This window comes from Nerophis ophidion, linkage group LG16 (genome assembly GCF_033978795.1).
Source record: "Nerophis ophidion isolate RoL-2023_Sa linkage group LG16, RoL_Noph_v1.0, whole genome shotgun sequence".
Taxonomy (NCBI): domain Eukaryota; kingdom Metazoa; phylum Chordata; class Actinopteri; order Syngnathiformes; family Syngnathidae; genus Nerophis; species Nerophis ophidion.
Genome location: NC_084626.1, coordinates 28,673,816 through 28,691,797, shown reverse-complemented (window position 1 = coordinate 28,691,797; position 17,982 = coordinate 28,673,816). Strand labels below are relative to the sequence as shown.

Below are 17,982 nucleotides of genomic sequence, written 5' to 3'. Positions count from 1 at the left end.
GACGTCACGAGTTGGACCAGGCGGTAATACTAAGCATGCGCTAATTATTTTGGGAAGCGAGTTTGACCCGACAGTAATTCAAGGCAGGCGCATACTATATGCCCGGCGGCAACTCAAGGAAATACGGTAAATACTTCACATCAAGTAAAATATACAGTGGGGCAAAAAAGTATTTAGTCAGCCTCCGATTGTGCAAGTTCTCCCACTTAAAATGATGACAGAGGTCTGTAATTTTCATCATAGGTACACTTCAACAGTGAGAGACAGAATGTGAAAAAAAAATCCAGGAATTCACATTTTAGGAATTTTAAAATTTATTTGTAAATTATGGTGGAAAATAAGTATTTGGTCAACCATTCAAAGCTCTCACTGATGGAAGGAGGTTTTGTCTCAAAATCTCACGATACATGGCCCCATTCATTCTTTCCTTAACACGGATCAATCGTACTGTCCCCTTAGCAGAAAAACAGCCCCAAAGTCTGATGTTTCCACCCCCATGCTTCACAGTAGGTTTGGTGTTCTTGGGATGCAACTCAGTATTCTTCTTCCTCCAAACACGACGAGTTGAGTTTATACCAAAAAGTTCTATTTTGGTTTCATCTGACCACATGACATTCTCCCAATCCTCTGCTGTATCATCCATGTATCCATTTTGGTATAAACTCAACTCGTCGTGTTTGGAGGAAGAAGAATACTGAGTTGCATCCCAAGAACACCACACCTACTGTGAAGCATGGGGGTGGAAACATCATGCTTTGGGGCTGTTTTTCTGCTAAGGGGACAGGACGATTGATCCGTGTTAAGGAAAGAATGAATGGGGATTTTGAGCCAAAAACTCCTTCCATCAATGAGAGCTTTAAATGGTTGACCGCTTATTTTCCACCATAATTTACAAATAAATTCTTTAAAATTCCTACAATGTGAATTCCTGGATTGTTTTTTCACATTCTGTCTCTCACAGTTGAAGTGTACCTATGATGAAAATTACAGACCTCTGTCATCATTTTAAGTGGGAGAACTTGCACAATCGGTGGCTGACTAAATACTTTTTTTGCCTCACTATATATTTGCTTGTACTGTTTGTTTGGAGATGCTGCAGCTTTACATTTACTGTGCTGGCATGGGTTCTCGTATTGTTCATCCCCTTTAGGGTGGAGAACAGGAAAATAGAAAGCACACATGAAGTCTTATCAGATTTACAACACAAATACATTTTCATGCACACAAAGAAAGCCAGCTTCCCAATATTTGGTTAGTGTCACAACATTGTTACAATGCTCAGTTGTGTAGACAGTAAACAGGCTTTTTTCTTTTTTTAATTCGTCTTCCTCCAAACATGAAATGACAGAAAAACAAAAGATCTAGGCACCTATCTCCAAGGTTTATTCACAGAAGTCCACAATTGTGCTTGTTTGCCTTTGGCCCCCAGCTGTCGGCCCTTACAAAAAAAAAAAAAAAGTACGAGAAAATGCCCTTTATACAAAATGTTGACCCTTTATTGCACCACCGCCTCAGTTCATATTGTATTTGGTAAAGCCCCGCCTTTTTCGTATTCCATATAAATCTACTGCATTTGTCGTCTTGTGTCGGTGTCCTGCCTGGTGCAGGACGCGGAGCAGCAAGAAACGACGGCGACCCCACGTTCCCGCTCATCGACAACGCGTTTTCCCGTCGGACAAAAAGAGCGTGGAGGAGCTCCGACGGCTTACGCCCCCGACTGTCCGCGGCGCGGCACGACAAATGAGTTCTCGCAATGACAGTAACAGCGACAATAAAATTAACAACATCGATAAGAACAACAATATTTGCCCCAAAGTTACCTATACACGAAGAGGATGATACTATGTACAACCTACAATAAATACTGAGTAGCATATATCTTACGGTTTGAAACAATGCATGTGGGGTTTTTTTTGTTCCTCAGCCTTATCTTCTCGCTTTGTTTTTTTATTTTTCTCTCTCTTATCGAGTCTCTCCCGGTTTTCACATTGGTGCTCCTCATGTCTCCGCGTCCTCCCGCTCCCCCTCGCCGTGATGCCGGCGGTTGCGCGGCTTCTTCTGCTCCTTGAGCTCCTTCAGGTCTTTGACCTTGAGGGCGCCCAGCGTGGGGTCTCCGAACTGCCAGTAGTCCTGGCAGTACTGGTTGATGAGGCTCATCTCGGGTTGGCTCAGGATGGTCAGCAGGTCCTTGTACTGGAGGGCGCTGGGGGTCCACTGGGTGCTGGAGTGGAGAGAGGGCGGCAGCAGGCCTCCGCCGCCCTCCACCAGCACGTTGTTGACGGCCCGGCTGGACAGCACCACCAGCTGCAGCTTGACCAGGGTGTGCTTGAAGTTCTTTTCTGTGGCGCTGCATTGGTACATTCCGGAGTCGAAGGGCTGCAGGGACCTCAGGAGCAGACCTTGCTCCGTCTTCACCACCCGACCATCGGAACGTATCTGCAGGTAGAAAAAACGCGTGAAGGAAAGACCAATTACTGGAATATCGATACCAGATATTTGTGCTCTGAAGTCGATCCACTAATCAAAATATCAATACTTGTCTTATCTTTTCCCACCAAGGTCAAAGTGTGCGGGGACCATATTACAAACCCCGTTTCCATATGAGTTGGGAAATTGTGTTAGATGTAAATATAAACAGAATATAATGATTTGCTAATCCTTTTCAACCCATATTCAGTTGAATGCACTACAAAGACAACATATTTGATGTTTAAACTAGAGGGGGGGGGGGGGGGGGGGGTTGCTCACATCCGAGGTCCTCTCCAAGGTTTCTCATAGTCAGCATTGTCACTGGCGTCCCACTGGATGTGAATTCTCCCTGCCCACTGGGTGTGAGTTTTCCTTGCCCTTTTGTGGGTTCTTCCGAGGATGTTGTAGTCGTAATGATTTGTGCAGTCCTTTGAGACATTTGTGATTTGGGGCTATATAAATAAACATTGATTGATTGATTGATTGATTGATTAAACTGATAAACTTTTTTTTTGTGCGAATAATCATTACCTTTAGAATTTGATGACAGCAACACAAGACAAATAAGTTGGGAAAGGTGGCAATAAATACTGATAAAGTTGAGGATGCCTCATCAAACACTTATTTGGAACATCCCACAGGTGTGCAGGCTAATTGGGAATAGGTGGTTGCCATGATTCATGTTCAGTATCATGTTAGACCCGCTCGACATCCATTGCTTTCGGTCCCCTAGAGGGGGGGGTTGCCCACATCTGAGGTCCTCTCCAAGGTTTCTCATAGTCAGCATTGTCACTGGCGTCCCACTGGATGTGAATTCTCCCTGCCCACTGGGTGTGAGTTTTCCTTGCCCTTTTGTGGGTTCTTCCGAGGATGTTGTAGTCGTAATGATTTGTGCAGTCCTTTGAGACATTTGTGATTTGGGGCTATATAAATAAACATTGATTGATTGATTGATTAAACTGATAAACTTTTTTTTTTGTGCGAATAATCATTACCTTTAGAATTTGTTGACAGCAACACAAGACAAAGAAGTTGGGAAAGGTGGCAATAAATACTGATAAAGTTGAGGATGCCTCATCAAACAGTTATTTGGAACATCCCACAGGTGTGCAGGCTAATTGGGAATAGGTGGTTGCCATGATTGGGTATAAAAGCAGCTTCCATGAAATGCTAAGTCATTCACAAACAAGGATGGGGTGAGGGTCACCACTTTGTAAGCAAATTGTCGAACAGTTTAAGAACAACATTTCTCAACGAGCTTTGCAAGGAATTTAGGGATTTTACGATCTACGGTCAGTAAAATCATCAAAAGGTTCAGAGAATCTGGATAAATATCTGCACGTAAGCGATGATATTACATACTTTCGATCCCTCAGTCCGTACTGCATCAAAAACCAACATCAGTGTGTAAAGGATATCACCACATGAGCTCAGAAACACTTCATAAAACCACTGTCAGTAACTACAGTTGGTTGCTACATCTGTAAGTGCAAGTTAAAACTCTACTATGCAAAGCCAAACCCATTTATCAACTCACAAGAACGCCGCTGGCTTGGCTGGGCCCGAGCTCATCTAAGATGGACTGATGCAAAGTGGAAAGGTGTTCTGTGGTCTGACGAGTTCACATTTCAAATTATATTTGGAAACTGTGGACGTGGTGTCCTCTGGAACAAAGAGGAAAATAACCATCCGGATTGTTGTAGGCGCAAAGTTCAAAAGCCAGCATCTGTGATGGTATGGGGGCGTATTAGTGCCCAAGGCATGGGTAACTTACACATCTGTGAAGGCACCATTAATGCTGAATGGTCCATACAGGTTTTGGAGCAACATATGTTGTCATCCAAGCAACGTTATCATGGACGCCCCTGCTTATTTCAGCAAAACAATGCCAAGCCACGTGTTACAACAGTGTGGCTTCAAAGAGTGCGGGTACTTTCCTGGCCCGCCTGCAGTCCAGACATGTCTCCCATCGAAAATGTGTGCCGCATTATGAAGCGTAAAATACGACAACAAGACCCCAGACTGTTGAACAACTTAAGCTGTACATCAAGCAAGTATGGGAAAGAATTCCACTTTCAAAGCTTCAACAATTAGTTTCCTCAGTTTATTGAGTGTTGTTAAAAGAAAAGGTGATGTAACACAGTGGTGAACATGCCCTTTCCCAACTACTTTGGCACGTGTTGCAGCCATGAAATTCAGAGTTAATTATTATTTGCAAAAAGAAATAAAGTTTATGAGTTTGAACATCAAATATCTTGTCTTTGTAGTGCATTCAATTGAATATGGGTTGAAAAGGATTTGCAAATCATTGTATTCCGTTTATATTTACATCTAACACAATTTCCCAACTTATATGGAAACGGGGTTTGTAAAAGTTAAAGTACCAATGACCGTGTCACACACACTAACTATGGTGAAATTTGTTCCCTGCATTTGACCCATTCCGTTGTTCCACCCCCTGGCAGGTGAGGGGAGCAGTGTGCAGCAGCGGTGCCGCGCCCGGGAATAACTTTTTGGTGATTTAACCCACAATTCCAACCCTTGATGCCAAGCAGGGAGGTAATGGGTCCCATTTTTAGAGTCTTTGGTATGACTCACAACCTACTGATCTCAGGGCGAACACTAACCACTCGGCCACTGGTTCTCAACCTTTTTTCAGTGTGAACATGTTTTTAATTCAAGTACCCCCTAATCAGAGCAAAGCATTTTTGGTTGAAAAAAAGAGGTAAAGAAGTAAAATACAGCACTATGTCATCAGTTTCTGATTTATTAAATTGTATAACAGTGCAAAATATTGCTCATTTGTAGTGGTCTTTCTTGAACTATTTGGAAGGAAAGATACAACAATAACTAAAAACTTGTTGACAAATAAACAAGTGATTCAATTATAAATTAAAGCTGCAAGCAGCGTTGGTCGGGTCCGCCGTTGGCCGCCGCCGCCGTGTCCCGAGTCCCGATCTTAGTCAGACCAACATAGAGGTCTTTGTTTCATGTATCTACGACATTCCTAACAGAATTTACAAGCAGTCTGTGTTTTGTCTCTTACTAGGGGGCGCTAGCGCGCAATTTTCATTTTTGGGGTTTGGTTACTTAATATGTTGGTCTGCCGCTCCATACCAATGTGTGTGTCAATTTTGGTGAGTTTTGAAGCATGTTAAGGGGGTCAAATTAGGGTGCGAAGGTGCGATCGCGCCTTGGGTTGCTGTCCCCGATCCCCACTGTCGAAGGCGCCTTGGTGACACTATTTAATGCATTGTGAAAGTAATGCAGTTGTTGTATTGAAGTGAAAATATCTAGCTTCCTGTTGATTTTTGCTAAAGTATGTTAATTATTCAAATGTAGGTCTAGGTCAGACCTACATAGTGGTTTTTGTTTCATGTCTCTCTGACATTCCTACCGGAAGTTACAAGCAGTTTTGTCTTTGTTTTCTTCCTAGGAGCAGTTTGTCTGTGTTGTATTCCTAGGGGGCGCTAGAGCACAATTTTGAGTTTTGGGGTTTGTTTTTTTCATTAGCTCGCAATTGTTGCCAGTCCTGATGTGTGTGCCAAGTTTGGTGAGTTTTGAAGCATTTTAAGGGGGTCAAATTACAGCTCAAAGAGGCAAAAATGACATTTTTTAGGAAAATTTGCGCAGGGGTTCTTTGAACGCGCGTAAAATCAAAACCGGAAAACTTATCACAATTTTGTCCGACCACTTTTTTTAAAAGGGTTCAATCTCTCTCCTGTGCGAGTTTGAAGCCGAAACGACAAACGCACTGGGAGGAGTTTCGATTTGAAAAAGGTGACGGGTTTTCACGAAAACTTTTATTTTGAAGGGGTAATTGCCAACTTCCTGTTGATTATTTCTGCTAGCTGTCAATTACTAAAATGTAGGTCTAAGTAAGACCTACATAGAAGTTTTTGTTTCATGTCTTTCCGACATTCCTACCGGAAGTTACAAGCAGTTTTGTCTGTGTTTTCCTCCTAGAAGCAGTTTTTTCTGTGTTTTACTCAAAAATTGCGCTAGAGCGCAATTTTGAGTTTTTTGAAAAAAAATTTTCATTAGATCCCGATTTCTGCCATTCCTGATGCGTGTGCCAAGTTTGGTGAGTTTTGAAGCATTTTAAGGGGCTCAAATTACAGCTCAAAGAGGCAAAAATTGCATTTTTTGTGAAAATTTTGCTTTGAATGGGTTTTTGCAAAATGTCCGTAAATTTTTGCCCCAGAAGATACAATTATGAAATTTAGGTCGAAGTCAGACCTACATAGAGGTTTTTGTTTCATGTCTCTACGACATTCCTAACGGAAGTTACAAGCAGTCTCTTTTTTTTTTTTCCTAGGGGGCGCTATTGCGCAATTTTGATTTTTATGATTTGGCTGCCTAATATGTTGGGAAGGCATGAAAGACCGACGTGTGTGTCAAATTTGGTGAGTTTTGAAATATGTTAAGAGGGTGAAATTGGGGCGCGACGGTGCGGAAGAAAGAAAGAAAGAAAGAATAAAACGCAGCAGGAACAATAGGGTCCTTGCCTATGGCAAAGGACTCCTGTGGAGTCCTTTGCCATAGGCAGGGCGGACCCTAATAAAGATTTCTACACATAGAAGTAATCATCAACTTAAAGTGCCCTCTTTGGGGATTGTAATAGAGATCCATCTGGATTCATCAACGTAATTCTAAACATTTCTTCACACAAAAAGGATTCTTTAACATCAATATTTATGGAACATGTCCACAAAAATCTAGCTGTCAACACTGAATATTGCATTGTTGCATTTCTTTTCACAGTTACATTCATATTTTGTAAAATTATTATTCAATAAATATATTTATAAAGGATTTCTAATTGTTGCTATTTTTAGAATATTTTGAAAAAAATCTCATGTTCCCCTTGGCATACCTTCAAGTACCCCCAGGGGTACGCGTACCCCCATTTGAGAACCGCTGCACTAGGCCACTGAGTAGGTGTAATATTGATATTTTGTCATTTAGAAAAATGCTAAAAACAGATATATTGTGTCAGCTATGTATTACAGGTGGCTAATTATGTTATTATTAATTATTAGTAAGAACGACGACTTTATTTGACCCATCTTTTTATCCGAGTCACTCGTTTCTTAGCTGGTTGTCCGGTTGCTAGCTAGCAGCGAGCTAACAGCTACGCTAACGTTCCCGAGCAGGCCTTATTATTCTAGCAGAGACCATCTCTGTCTGCTCCTTTGCTTCTAATTAACCTTGTTTAACCCAGGTTAACTTTTAAATCATTGTAATTAATTCTACTACATGAATAGTTAAGATAGAATTGTGCGCTGTAGTCAATGTGTTTGTCATCGCTAGCATGACTTCAAGCCCGCCCATTTGTGTTCTATCTATCTTATGAATTCTACTCAATTCTATAAAAGTAATAACATATTTTTTTTCATAATATGTGTGACTTATTGACATTTATGTCTCCAGGTGACCGGTACCATTAGTCTTTTAAAATGACAACAAACGGGCTCTATCAAGCGTACTCTGAAGCAGTGTTTTCCAACCACTGTGCCGCGGCATACTAGTGTGCCGTAAAATAGTCTGGTATGCCGTGGGAGATGGTCTAATTTTACCTATTTGGGGTAAAAAATGTTTTTTGCAAACCAGTAATTGTAGTCTGCAAATGATGTGTTGTTGAGTGTCGGTGTTGACTAGAGTAACCGTGTAATACTCTTCCATATCAGTAGGTGGGAGCTGGTAGCTAATTGCTTTTTGGCCCTAGTGTGTGAATGTGAGTGTGAATGTTGTCTGTCTATCTGTGTTGGCCCTGCGATGGGGTGGCGACTTGTCCGGGGTGTGCCCCGCCTTCCGCCCGATTGTGGCTGAGATGGGCGCCAGCGCCCCCCGCAACCCCAAAAGGGAATAAGCGGTAGAAAATGGATGGATGGATGTTGGAAACAGCAGGAGGCAGTGTGCAGGTAAAAAAGGCATTTAATGCTTAAACAAAAGAATAAACAAAAGGCGAGTGCCCCTAACTGGGACGGCGTGGCGCATTGGGAGAGTGGCCGTATGCAACCCGAGGGTCCCTGGTTCAATCCCCACCTAGTACCAACCTCGTCACGTCCGTTGTGTCCTTGAGCAAGGCGCTTCACCCTTGCTCCTGATGGGTGCTGGTTTAGCGCCTTGCATGGCAGCTCCCTCCATCAGTGTGTGAATGTGTGTGTGAATGGGTGAATGTGGAAGTAGTGTCAAAGCGCTTTGAGTACCTTGAAGGTAGAAAAGCTATACAAGTACAACAAAAGGCATTAGTTAGAACAGGGGTGGGCATTACGTCAATCGCGAGCTACCGGTCGATCGTGGAGGGTGTGTCAGTCGATCGCCAGCCAGGCATTAAAAAAATAGACATAAAAATTAGCTATCATAAATCTTCACTAAAACGTCATTTGATTGACATTCACGGCACCCGAGAGTCTTGTGAGATGACGCTGGCTGCTGCCAGATCATTAAGAAAAAAGTCTGAAAAGAGTGAAGTGAATTATATTTATATAGCACTTTTCTCAAGTGAATCGAAGCGCTTTACATTGTGAAACCCAATATCTAAGTTACATTTAAAACCAGTGTGGGTGGCACTGGGAGCAGGTGGGTAAAGTGTCTTGCCCAAGGACACAATGGCAATGACTAGGATGGTGCAAGATGGGTTCGAACCTGCAACCCTCAAGTTGCTGGCACAGCCGCTCTACCAACAGAGCTATACCGAGCTATATATATATATATAAAAGAGGGCGAGAAAAATGTTTTATTTCAACAGACTCCTGCGCCCTACCTGCTGTAAAAACTCTAAAAACCGACTGCACAGTAGCTGTCGTCACATTAAAAGCCCTGCTTCATCCTGCCTTCGCTAACAAGTGTATACAAACGAGTATGGAAACTGGTCAAATAAGATGCCAAAAACCAACCACTTCCATGTGGTACTGGACAGAAAGAAGGACTTTTTTTCTCCTCCATTCAAAAATGTGAATCCTGTCTGATTCCAATCAATGCAAGTCATCAGAATCAGGTGATACACCAACTTATATTCTTGTCTTCATGAAAGAAAGGAATCTATAAGTGTTAAACTTGCTTATATTCTTATTAAACACAGTTAACTTGTAAACCAAAAACGTCTCTTTCATGAATAAATAAATATACATTATATATATAAATGAGGTAGATCCCTTCGACTTGGTTAATTGAAAAGTAGCTCGCCTGCAAAAAAAGTGTGGGCACCCCTGAGTTAAAACATTTCAGCTTTTTTTATTACATACCAATTTTTTTGCTCTTTTTACTTAATTGTTTTCCCCATGTAATAATTGATTAAAAATAATAATAGTATGGTTGTTTAACTGCATAAACTAGTGCAGTGTTTCTCAAATGGGGGTACATGAAGGTATGCCAAGGGGTACGTGAGATTTTTTTAAAATATTCTAAAAATAACAACAATTTAAAAATCCTTTATAAATATGTTTATTGAATAATACTTCAACAAAATATGAATGTAAGTTCATAAACTGTGAAAAGAAATGCAACAATTAAATATTCAGTGTTGACAGCTAGATTTTTTGTGGACATGTTCCATAAATATTGATGTTAAAGATTTCTTTTTTTGTGAATAAATGTTTTGAATTAAGTTGATGAATCCAGATGGATCTTTATTACAATCCCCAAAGAGGGCACTTTAAGTTGATGATTACTTCTATGTGTAGAAATGTTTATTTATAATTGAATCACTTGTTTATTTTTCAACAAGTTTCTAGTTATTTTTGTATCTTTTTTTCCAAATAGTTGAAGAAAGACCACTACAAATGAGCAATATTTTGCACTGTTATACAATTTAATAAATCAGAAACTGATGACATAGTGCTGTATTTTACTTCTTTATCTCTTTTTTTCAACCAAAAATGCTTTGCTGTGATTAGGGGGTACTTGAATTAAAACAATGTTCACAGGGGGTACATCACTGAAAAAAGGTTGAGAACCACTGACCTAGTGTGTCAAAAGTTCTGCCTGTACAAAGATATTAATGCTGGGTTAAATATTTACCTCTGTTTATTATAATTGTTTACATTTATTCATAAATTCGTATAATTTTATAGTTGAATTAATTCACTGAACTGAATTTTAAGTAGATTTTATTTTTATTTGGAGAGCTTTTAATATTTTAGATCAGGGGTAACTAAACTTTTGGACCAAAAGTCGCATCCTGAAAATTCACGTTTGATTTTTTTTTTTTTTAAATGCTTAAAAACAGATATCACAGTAAAATATATTTAAAGATAAAACGTTTTGTTATTTTGTGACAAAGTAATTTTTAATTAATTATTAGTTTAAAAATATCTAATAATTTTTCCGCCTTTTTTTCTTACATTTTTGCTGTTGTTTTTTTAGATAGATATATTATTTAAAATACACATTTTTCTAAAGGTATATTTACACAAAGTATCGGTATGGGTTCGATATCGCCCATACCAGTCTGAATTTGACTTTTTATTGAATCAGAAAGAAAATCAATGGTATCGCACATCACTATCAAATGATTGTTTTTGTATCGATATAGAAGTGTATTAAAAATTGACAACAATCGTTAGATGAAAATAATAATAAAATAAAGTACTAATCTGACCTTTGACCAGCATTAACCTCCTAAACATGTAGACAGAAATTGTTTATTTTTTAATTACAAACCCCAAAACCAATGAAAAAAAAACAGAATACAATGATTTGCAAATCTTTTTCAACCTATATTCAATTGAATAGACTGCAAAGACAAGATGTCCGAACTGGAAAATGTTATTTTTTGCAAAGCTCATTTGGAATTTGATGCCTGCAACATGTTTCAAAACAGCTGGCACGAATTGCAAAAAAGACTGACAAAGTTGACGAATGCTCATCAAACACCTATTTGGAAAATCCCACAGGTGAACAGGCTAATTGGGAACAGGTGGGTGCCATGATTGGGTATAAAAGCAGCTTCCATGAAATGCTCAGTCATTAGCAAACAAGGATGGGGCGAAGGTCACAACTTTGTGAACAAATGCGTGGACAAAATGTTAAACAGTTTAAGGACAACATTTTTCAACCAGCTATTGCAAGGAATTTAGGGATTTCACCATCTACAGTTCGTAATAGCAGACAATTCAGACAATCTGGAGAAATTACTGCACGTAAGCGATGATATTATGGACTTTTGATCCCTCATGTGGTTCTGCATCAAAAAGCGACATCAGCGTGTAAAGGATATCACCACATGGTCTCAGGAACACTTCAGATAACCACTGTCAGTAACTACAGTTTTGTCACTACCTCTGTACGTGCAAGTTACAACTCTACTATGCAAAGCAAAAAACATTTATCAACAACACCCAGAAATGCCGCCGGTTTTGCTGGGCCTGAACTCATCTAAGATGGACTGATGCAAAGTGGAAAAGTGTTCTGTAGTCTGAGGAGTCCACATTTCAAAATTGTTTTTGGAAACTGTGGACGTTGTATCCTCTGGAACAAAGAGGAAAAGAACAATCCGGATTGTTATAGGCGCAAAGTTTAAAAGCCAGCATCTGTGATGATATGGGGGTGTATTGGCGCCCAAGGCATGGGTAACTTACACGCCTGTGAATTAATGCTAAAAGGTACATACAGGTTTTGGTGCAACATATAGCTACGTTATCATGGACGCCCCTGCTTATTTCAGCAAGACAATACCAAGCCACGTGTTACAACAGCGTGGCTTCATAGTAAAAGAGTGCGGGTACTAGACTGGCCTGCCTATGGTCCAGACCTTTCTCCCATTGAAAAATGTGTAGCGCATTATGAAGCCTAAAATACCACAACAGAGACTGTTGAACAACTTAAGCTGTACATCAAGCAAGAATGGGAAATAGTTCCACCTGAAAAGCTTCAAAAATTGGTCTCCTCAGTTCCCAAATGTTTACTGAGTGTTGTTCAAAGGAAAGGCCATGTAACACTGTGGTAAAAATGCTCCTGTGCCAACGTCTTTGGAATGTGCTGATGCCAATACAATCTAAGTTAATGATTATTTGCAAAAAAAAAATTTGGTTTTTCAGTGTGAACATTAAATATTTTGTCTTTGCAGTCCATTCAATTGACTATAAGTTAAAAATTATTTGGAAATCATTGTATTCTGTTTTTATTTACCATTTACACAACATGCCAACTTTACTGGTTTAAGGGTTTGTATAATGTCTTCAGCAATAAGCTTGCACCCAGCAGTGTCTTATTTTTGTTTTTCAAACCATCTCACCTCCTTCCTGCGGTCGCTGTTATCTCGCTGTAGATGCCATTTGATCACGGCATGTGGGGAGCGGGCCTGACACTCCAAGAAGGTGCTGCTTCCCTCCACCCCATACTGTACCATCTCGAGAGTATTCTTATTGGCTGTAGGGCAGAAGGAGAGAGGAGTTACCATGGAAACAAAACACTCATTACCATGAGCTCCCATCACCCAAAATCCAAATAGGGGGAAATCAAAGCACTCGATTTCCACAAATTACCATAAAACTGACAGAATAGCACCATTACAAACCATAACAATGAGCGCCATCATCTTTTATTTTTTTTATTTTTTAAAGTACCAGTGAGGCGTATCATTACTTCTGGGCTGATAAATAAACAAGCGGCGTCAAGAGAGGCTCACAAGAACATGCGCCTCACCGTTGGAGTTGAAGCCTCGACACTGGCGAATGGGGTTCCCGTACTTGACGTCCTGCCTCCGGCTACGTCTAAAGGGGTCGGACCAGTAGTGCGGAATAAGGAGAGAAAAGAAAGGCATAAAGCAACTGCAAGCCATTCAAATCCATACAGTATGATCATGCTATGAATATTTAATACTCCTCAAGGTGCAACTGCAAACCAGTGTGAAATTAGAACATATACTGTAACACCAATAACCATTACTTATAGCACAGTTTTTCCCCCATTTTTTGATGCTTTCTAAGCATGAAATAAACCATACATATATATATATATATATATATATATATATATATATATGTGTGTGTGTGTGTTTACAGCATGGTCAAAAGCTTACATACACTTGTAAAGAACATAATGTCATGGCTACTTGAGTTTCCAATAATTTCCAACAAGTTTCCAATTCATTACAGACCGGGTTTTTGGTGGTTCTCAGTTGACTCGTGATCATCCTGACCAATTTTCTGTCAGCAGCAGGCGATCGCTTGCGTTTTCTTCCTGATCGTGGCAGTGACAAAACTGTGCCATGCACTTTATACTTACGAACAATTGTCTGCACAGTTGCTCTTGCGACCTTAAGCTGCTTTGAAATGGCTCTAAGTGACTTTCCTGACTTGTTCAAGTCAATGAGTCGTTTTTTTTTTTCAGATCTGTGCTTGGTTCCTTAGACTTTCCCATTGTCATGTTTGTAACGAGTCTAATGACTGCATCGTATGAACCCTATTTAAAACGGCTCAGAGAAGTCAACGGGTGTCGTCAATCGTAATTACTCACATGGAGTTAAGAGGCCATTCCATGAAGCTAATTTGATTTGATTGTAACTTTTCTACATCATCAAAATTGGTAATGTATGTTGCTGTATGTATACTTTTGACCCAGCAGATTTGGTCACATTTTCAGTAGACCCATAATAAATTCATGAAAGAACAAAACTTCATGAATGTTTTTTGTAACAAACAAGTATGTGCTCCAATCACTCTATCAGAAAAAAATAAGAATTGTGGAAATTAATGGAAACTCAAGATTGCCATGACATTGTGACTTTTGACCAAGCCTATATATACATACATATATATATATATATATATATATATATATATATATATATATATATATATATATATATAGTGTCTATATTCAAACAATGAGAACAGAACAACAATACAGCATTTTCTGCTCAAACTCTAACTAACTCTCACTTGTTTTAATGCTACGCTCAAGCTGCTTGACCATTGTGTAAATTAAGCCGTGAAAAAGAAAAACGGACATGACGTCAAATGCAACCCAGCAATATTAGTGATTAATGTTACTAAATCTGTTGCCACTCGTCCATGCTGACAGCAGTTTTTGAGTTTGCGTGCAAAGTAAAAACACCGTTGGTGCTCACCTTTTCTGTGAAGCAGAGTAACGGGAGCACGACTTGCCGTCCCAGGCGCAGTAAGGGTCTCTGGCCAAGCAGCAGTCAGCACACGCCTCACCGTACACGTCACAGCGGTGAAGAGCCAGCTGGGTCAGTCCCACCGCAGATGACACGTACAGCTGTTGCTGTTGACAAGAGAGGGGGAAAGAAAATGTTGAAACCACTTCAAATTACACACAATGATTGTAAAGATAAAATAGAACAGATGTAATTACATGTGAACGAGTGATGTGCCATACCACTGATTTTCTTTCCAGTCCGGTACCAATTAAAATTCAGGTTGGTATCGGCGAAACCAATCAGATACCAACACTTTGTACAAATACAAAAATTGTAATTTCAAATAATAACATAGCTAACTAAAGAAAAAACAACAGTCAAGAAAAATTTAAAAAAGAGCAAAAACATTGGAATGTAATAAGAAAAAGCTTACGGGTAGTTGTTTAACCAAATATAATAATAATAATAATATACTTACTCACTTAAAACAAAGTTTTGTCTAAAACACACACACATACATATATATATATATATATATATATATATATATATATATATATATATATATATATATATATATATATATATGTATATATATGTGTATATATATATATATATATACATATATATATATATATACACTGTATATATATATATATATACACACACACATATATACATATATATATATACATATATATCTATATATATATATACACACACATAAATACACACACATATATACACACACATATATGTACACACACATATATATAGATACATATATACAGAAACATATATATACATATATATATATATACATACACATATATACACATATATATATACACTCACATATATATATATATATATATATACATATATATACACTCACATATATATATATTTGTGTGTGTGTATTTTATAAACACATATATATATATACATATACATATACATATATGTATATATACACATATGTATACATATACACACATATATATATGTATATATACATATATACACATATGTATACACATACACACACATATATATATGTACATATACATATATATATATATATATATATATATATATATATATACACATACATACATACACATTAATACACATAAATATGTATATGTATATGAATATAAGGATATATGTATATATATATATATATATATGTATATGTATACATACATATGTAAATCTATATAAATATATATACATAGATACAAACAGACATTAATGTATATATACACACACACACATACACAACATATCTGTTTTCAGCTTCCTTTTTTTTTTTTTTATAAATGTAAACTCGCCATGATAGTGCTAAAACAAACCGGTGTACTGAGTCTACATTATTCACCCAAGGAACTTTAGTTATTAGAGAGTTCCGGTTGGATGGTTTTTCACGGGACACATTGTTGTTGCACTAGTGAGCCACGGATGAGGAGATGCTGCTCTGTTATTGATTGAAGTAAAGTCTGAACGTCATTAAAACAGTTAGCTCCATCTTTTGACACTTCTTCCACTCCCGTCCTTGCACGCTACACCGCTACAACAAAGATGACGGGGAGAAGACGCTGCCGAAGTTGCGCCACGTAAATAAGACCGCCCACAAAACAGCGCATCCGGAAGCAACTGTCAAAAAGCGGCTTGAAGTTGATCTGTAAAACATCATCTATGCAATATTTTGACCAAAGAACCACTACTACATGTTATGTAGACCACAAGAAAGTGTTTTCAATGTAGAAAAAAATAAAAACACCCCCCGCGACCCCGAAAGGGATAAGCGGTTGGAAATGGATGGATGGATAATAATGATATAACTCCTTTAACGCGGCCTATAATCCAGTGCACCTTATATTTGAAAAAAGATCGAAAATAGACCATTCATCGGCAGTGCGCCTTATAGTCCGGTGTGCCCTATGGTCCAGAAAATACGCTAACATATATAGCTTTTTTTAGCTGCTACCAAATGAGTCGTACTTACCCTTTTGGATGAGATCTTCATTGTAGTAATTGGAGTTGGACCCTTAAACATAAAAAATAATACACATTTTTTAACATAAAAGTAAGTTGACTTCTAAAGTCTGAGCTACAAAACATACGCAATAACGAGATGAAATATGAATACATATGTGAAAATTACCAATCAGATAGAAAAGCAGGTACTCACCTTAAAAACCTCCACCTCTTCCAATACCAGCTCCTCGGTTTGCAGGTCATCCCTGGGCAGAACGATGACTTTCTGAACCGACCCTTTGTCTGTGGACACACACACACACACCTGTCAGTTGCCCACCTGCAATTTTGCAACCATCCCTGTCAACAGCCCCTTAGCTCCCTATTCTGTTTTCTACGCAGCCCCCAGCAGGTGGCAATCCTTCTATCAACAGACTTCATCTCCATCACATGCTTCCTTCGCTCAATGACGAGAGGCTCTCTTCCACTTACACCACAATAACAAACTTTCTGCATTCTCCTTTATTCACTGGGATGCCGTCAAACATTCCCTTTGGCCTTCCCCGACCGGTATGTTTGATTTCTTTCGGCCATTCCTGTGAGGAGATTTATTATTTTGACTTGTGCATGGAGACTTCAATGGCGGCGTTGAATGGTTGTGTCTGACAGCAGCTGAAAGCGAGCGCATTCCTCCACATAAAGCCATTAGTTTCCTCCCCATAATGCGCAGATGAACAAAGACGCCAGTAGAGAGACGTCGCATATGCAACATGTGAGGTCTGCTTATTGTGCAGTGGCTCCTGTCATTCTGTCGTCTTACTAAAGCTTCAACTACACTTTTGACAAAGTGTGTGAGATTCAAGTGACAGATGTATTTTTTGAACTCTGTCTCAATCAATCAATCAATCAATGTTTATTTATATAGCCCCAAATCACAAATGTCTCAAAGGACTGCACAAATCATTACGACTACAACATCCTCGGAAGAACCCACAAAAGGGCAAGGAAAACTCACACCCAGTGGGCAGGGAGAATTCACATCCAGTGGGACGCCAGCGACAATGCTGACTATGAGAAACCTTGGAGAGGACCTCAGATGTGGGCAACCCCCCCCCTCTAGGGGACCGAAAGCAATGGATGTCGAGCGGGTCTAACATGATACTGTGAAAGTTCAATCCATAGTGGCTCCAAGACAGCAGCGAGAGTCCCGTCCACAGAAAACCATCTCAAGCGGATCAGCAGCGTAGAGATGTCCCCAACCGATACAGGCGAGCGGTCCATCCTGGGTCCCGACGAGCGGTCCATCCTGGGTCTCGACTCTGGACAGTCAGTACTTCATCCATGGTCATCGGACCGGACCCCCTCCACAAGGGAGGGGGGGACATAGGAGAAAGAAAAGAAGCGGCAGATCAACTGGTCTAAAA

The 17,982-nt window shown here is 39.3% G+C and overlaps 1 protein-coding gene across 3 annotated transcripts in view; it reads right to left on the bottom strand.

The window, feature by feature from the left end:
• Nucleotides 1-1,296: 1,296 nt before the first annotated feature.
• Nucleotides 1,297-17,982, bottom strand: part of sema3fb (sema domain, immunoglobulin domain (Ig), short basic domain, secreted, (semaphorin) 3Fb) — a 432,026-nt gene continuing 415,340 nt past the window's right edge. For all 3 annotated transcript variants that reach the window (XM_061874803.1, XM_061874802.1, XM_061874804.1), the window contains 6 exons: nt 16,773-16,861; nt 16,587-16,628; nt 14,547-14,703; nt 13,120-13,203; nt 12,710-12,843; nt 1,297-2,436 (listed from right to left, as the gene is read on the bottom strand). In XM_061874803.1, the coding sequence (XP_061730787.1) occupies nt 1,999-2,436; nt 12,710-12,843; nt 13,120-13,203; nt 14,547-14,703; nt 16,587-16,628; nt 16,773-16,861 (944 nt within the window). In that variant the 3' untranslated portion in view covers nt 1,297-1,998. The remainder of the gene's footprint in view (nt 2,437-12,709; nt 12,844-13,119; nt 13,204-14,546; nt 14,704-16,586; nt 16,629-16,772; nt 16,862-17,982) is intronic.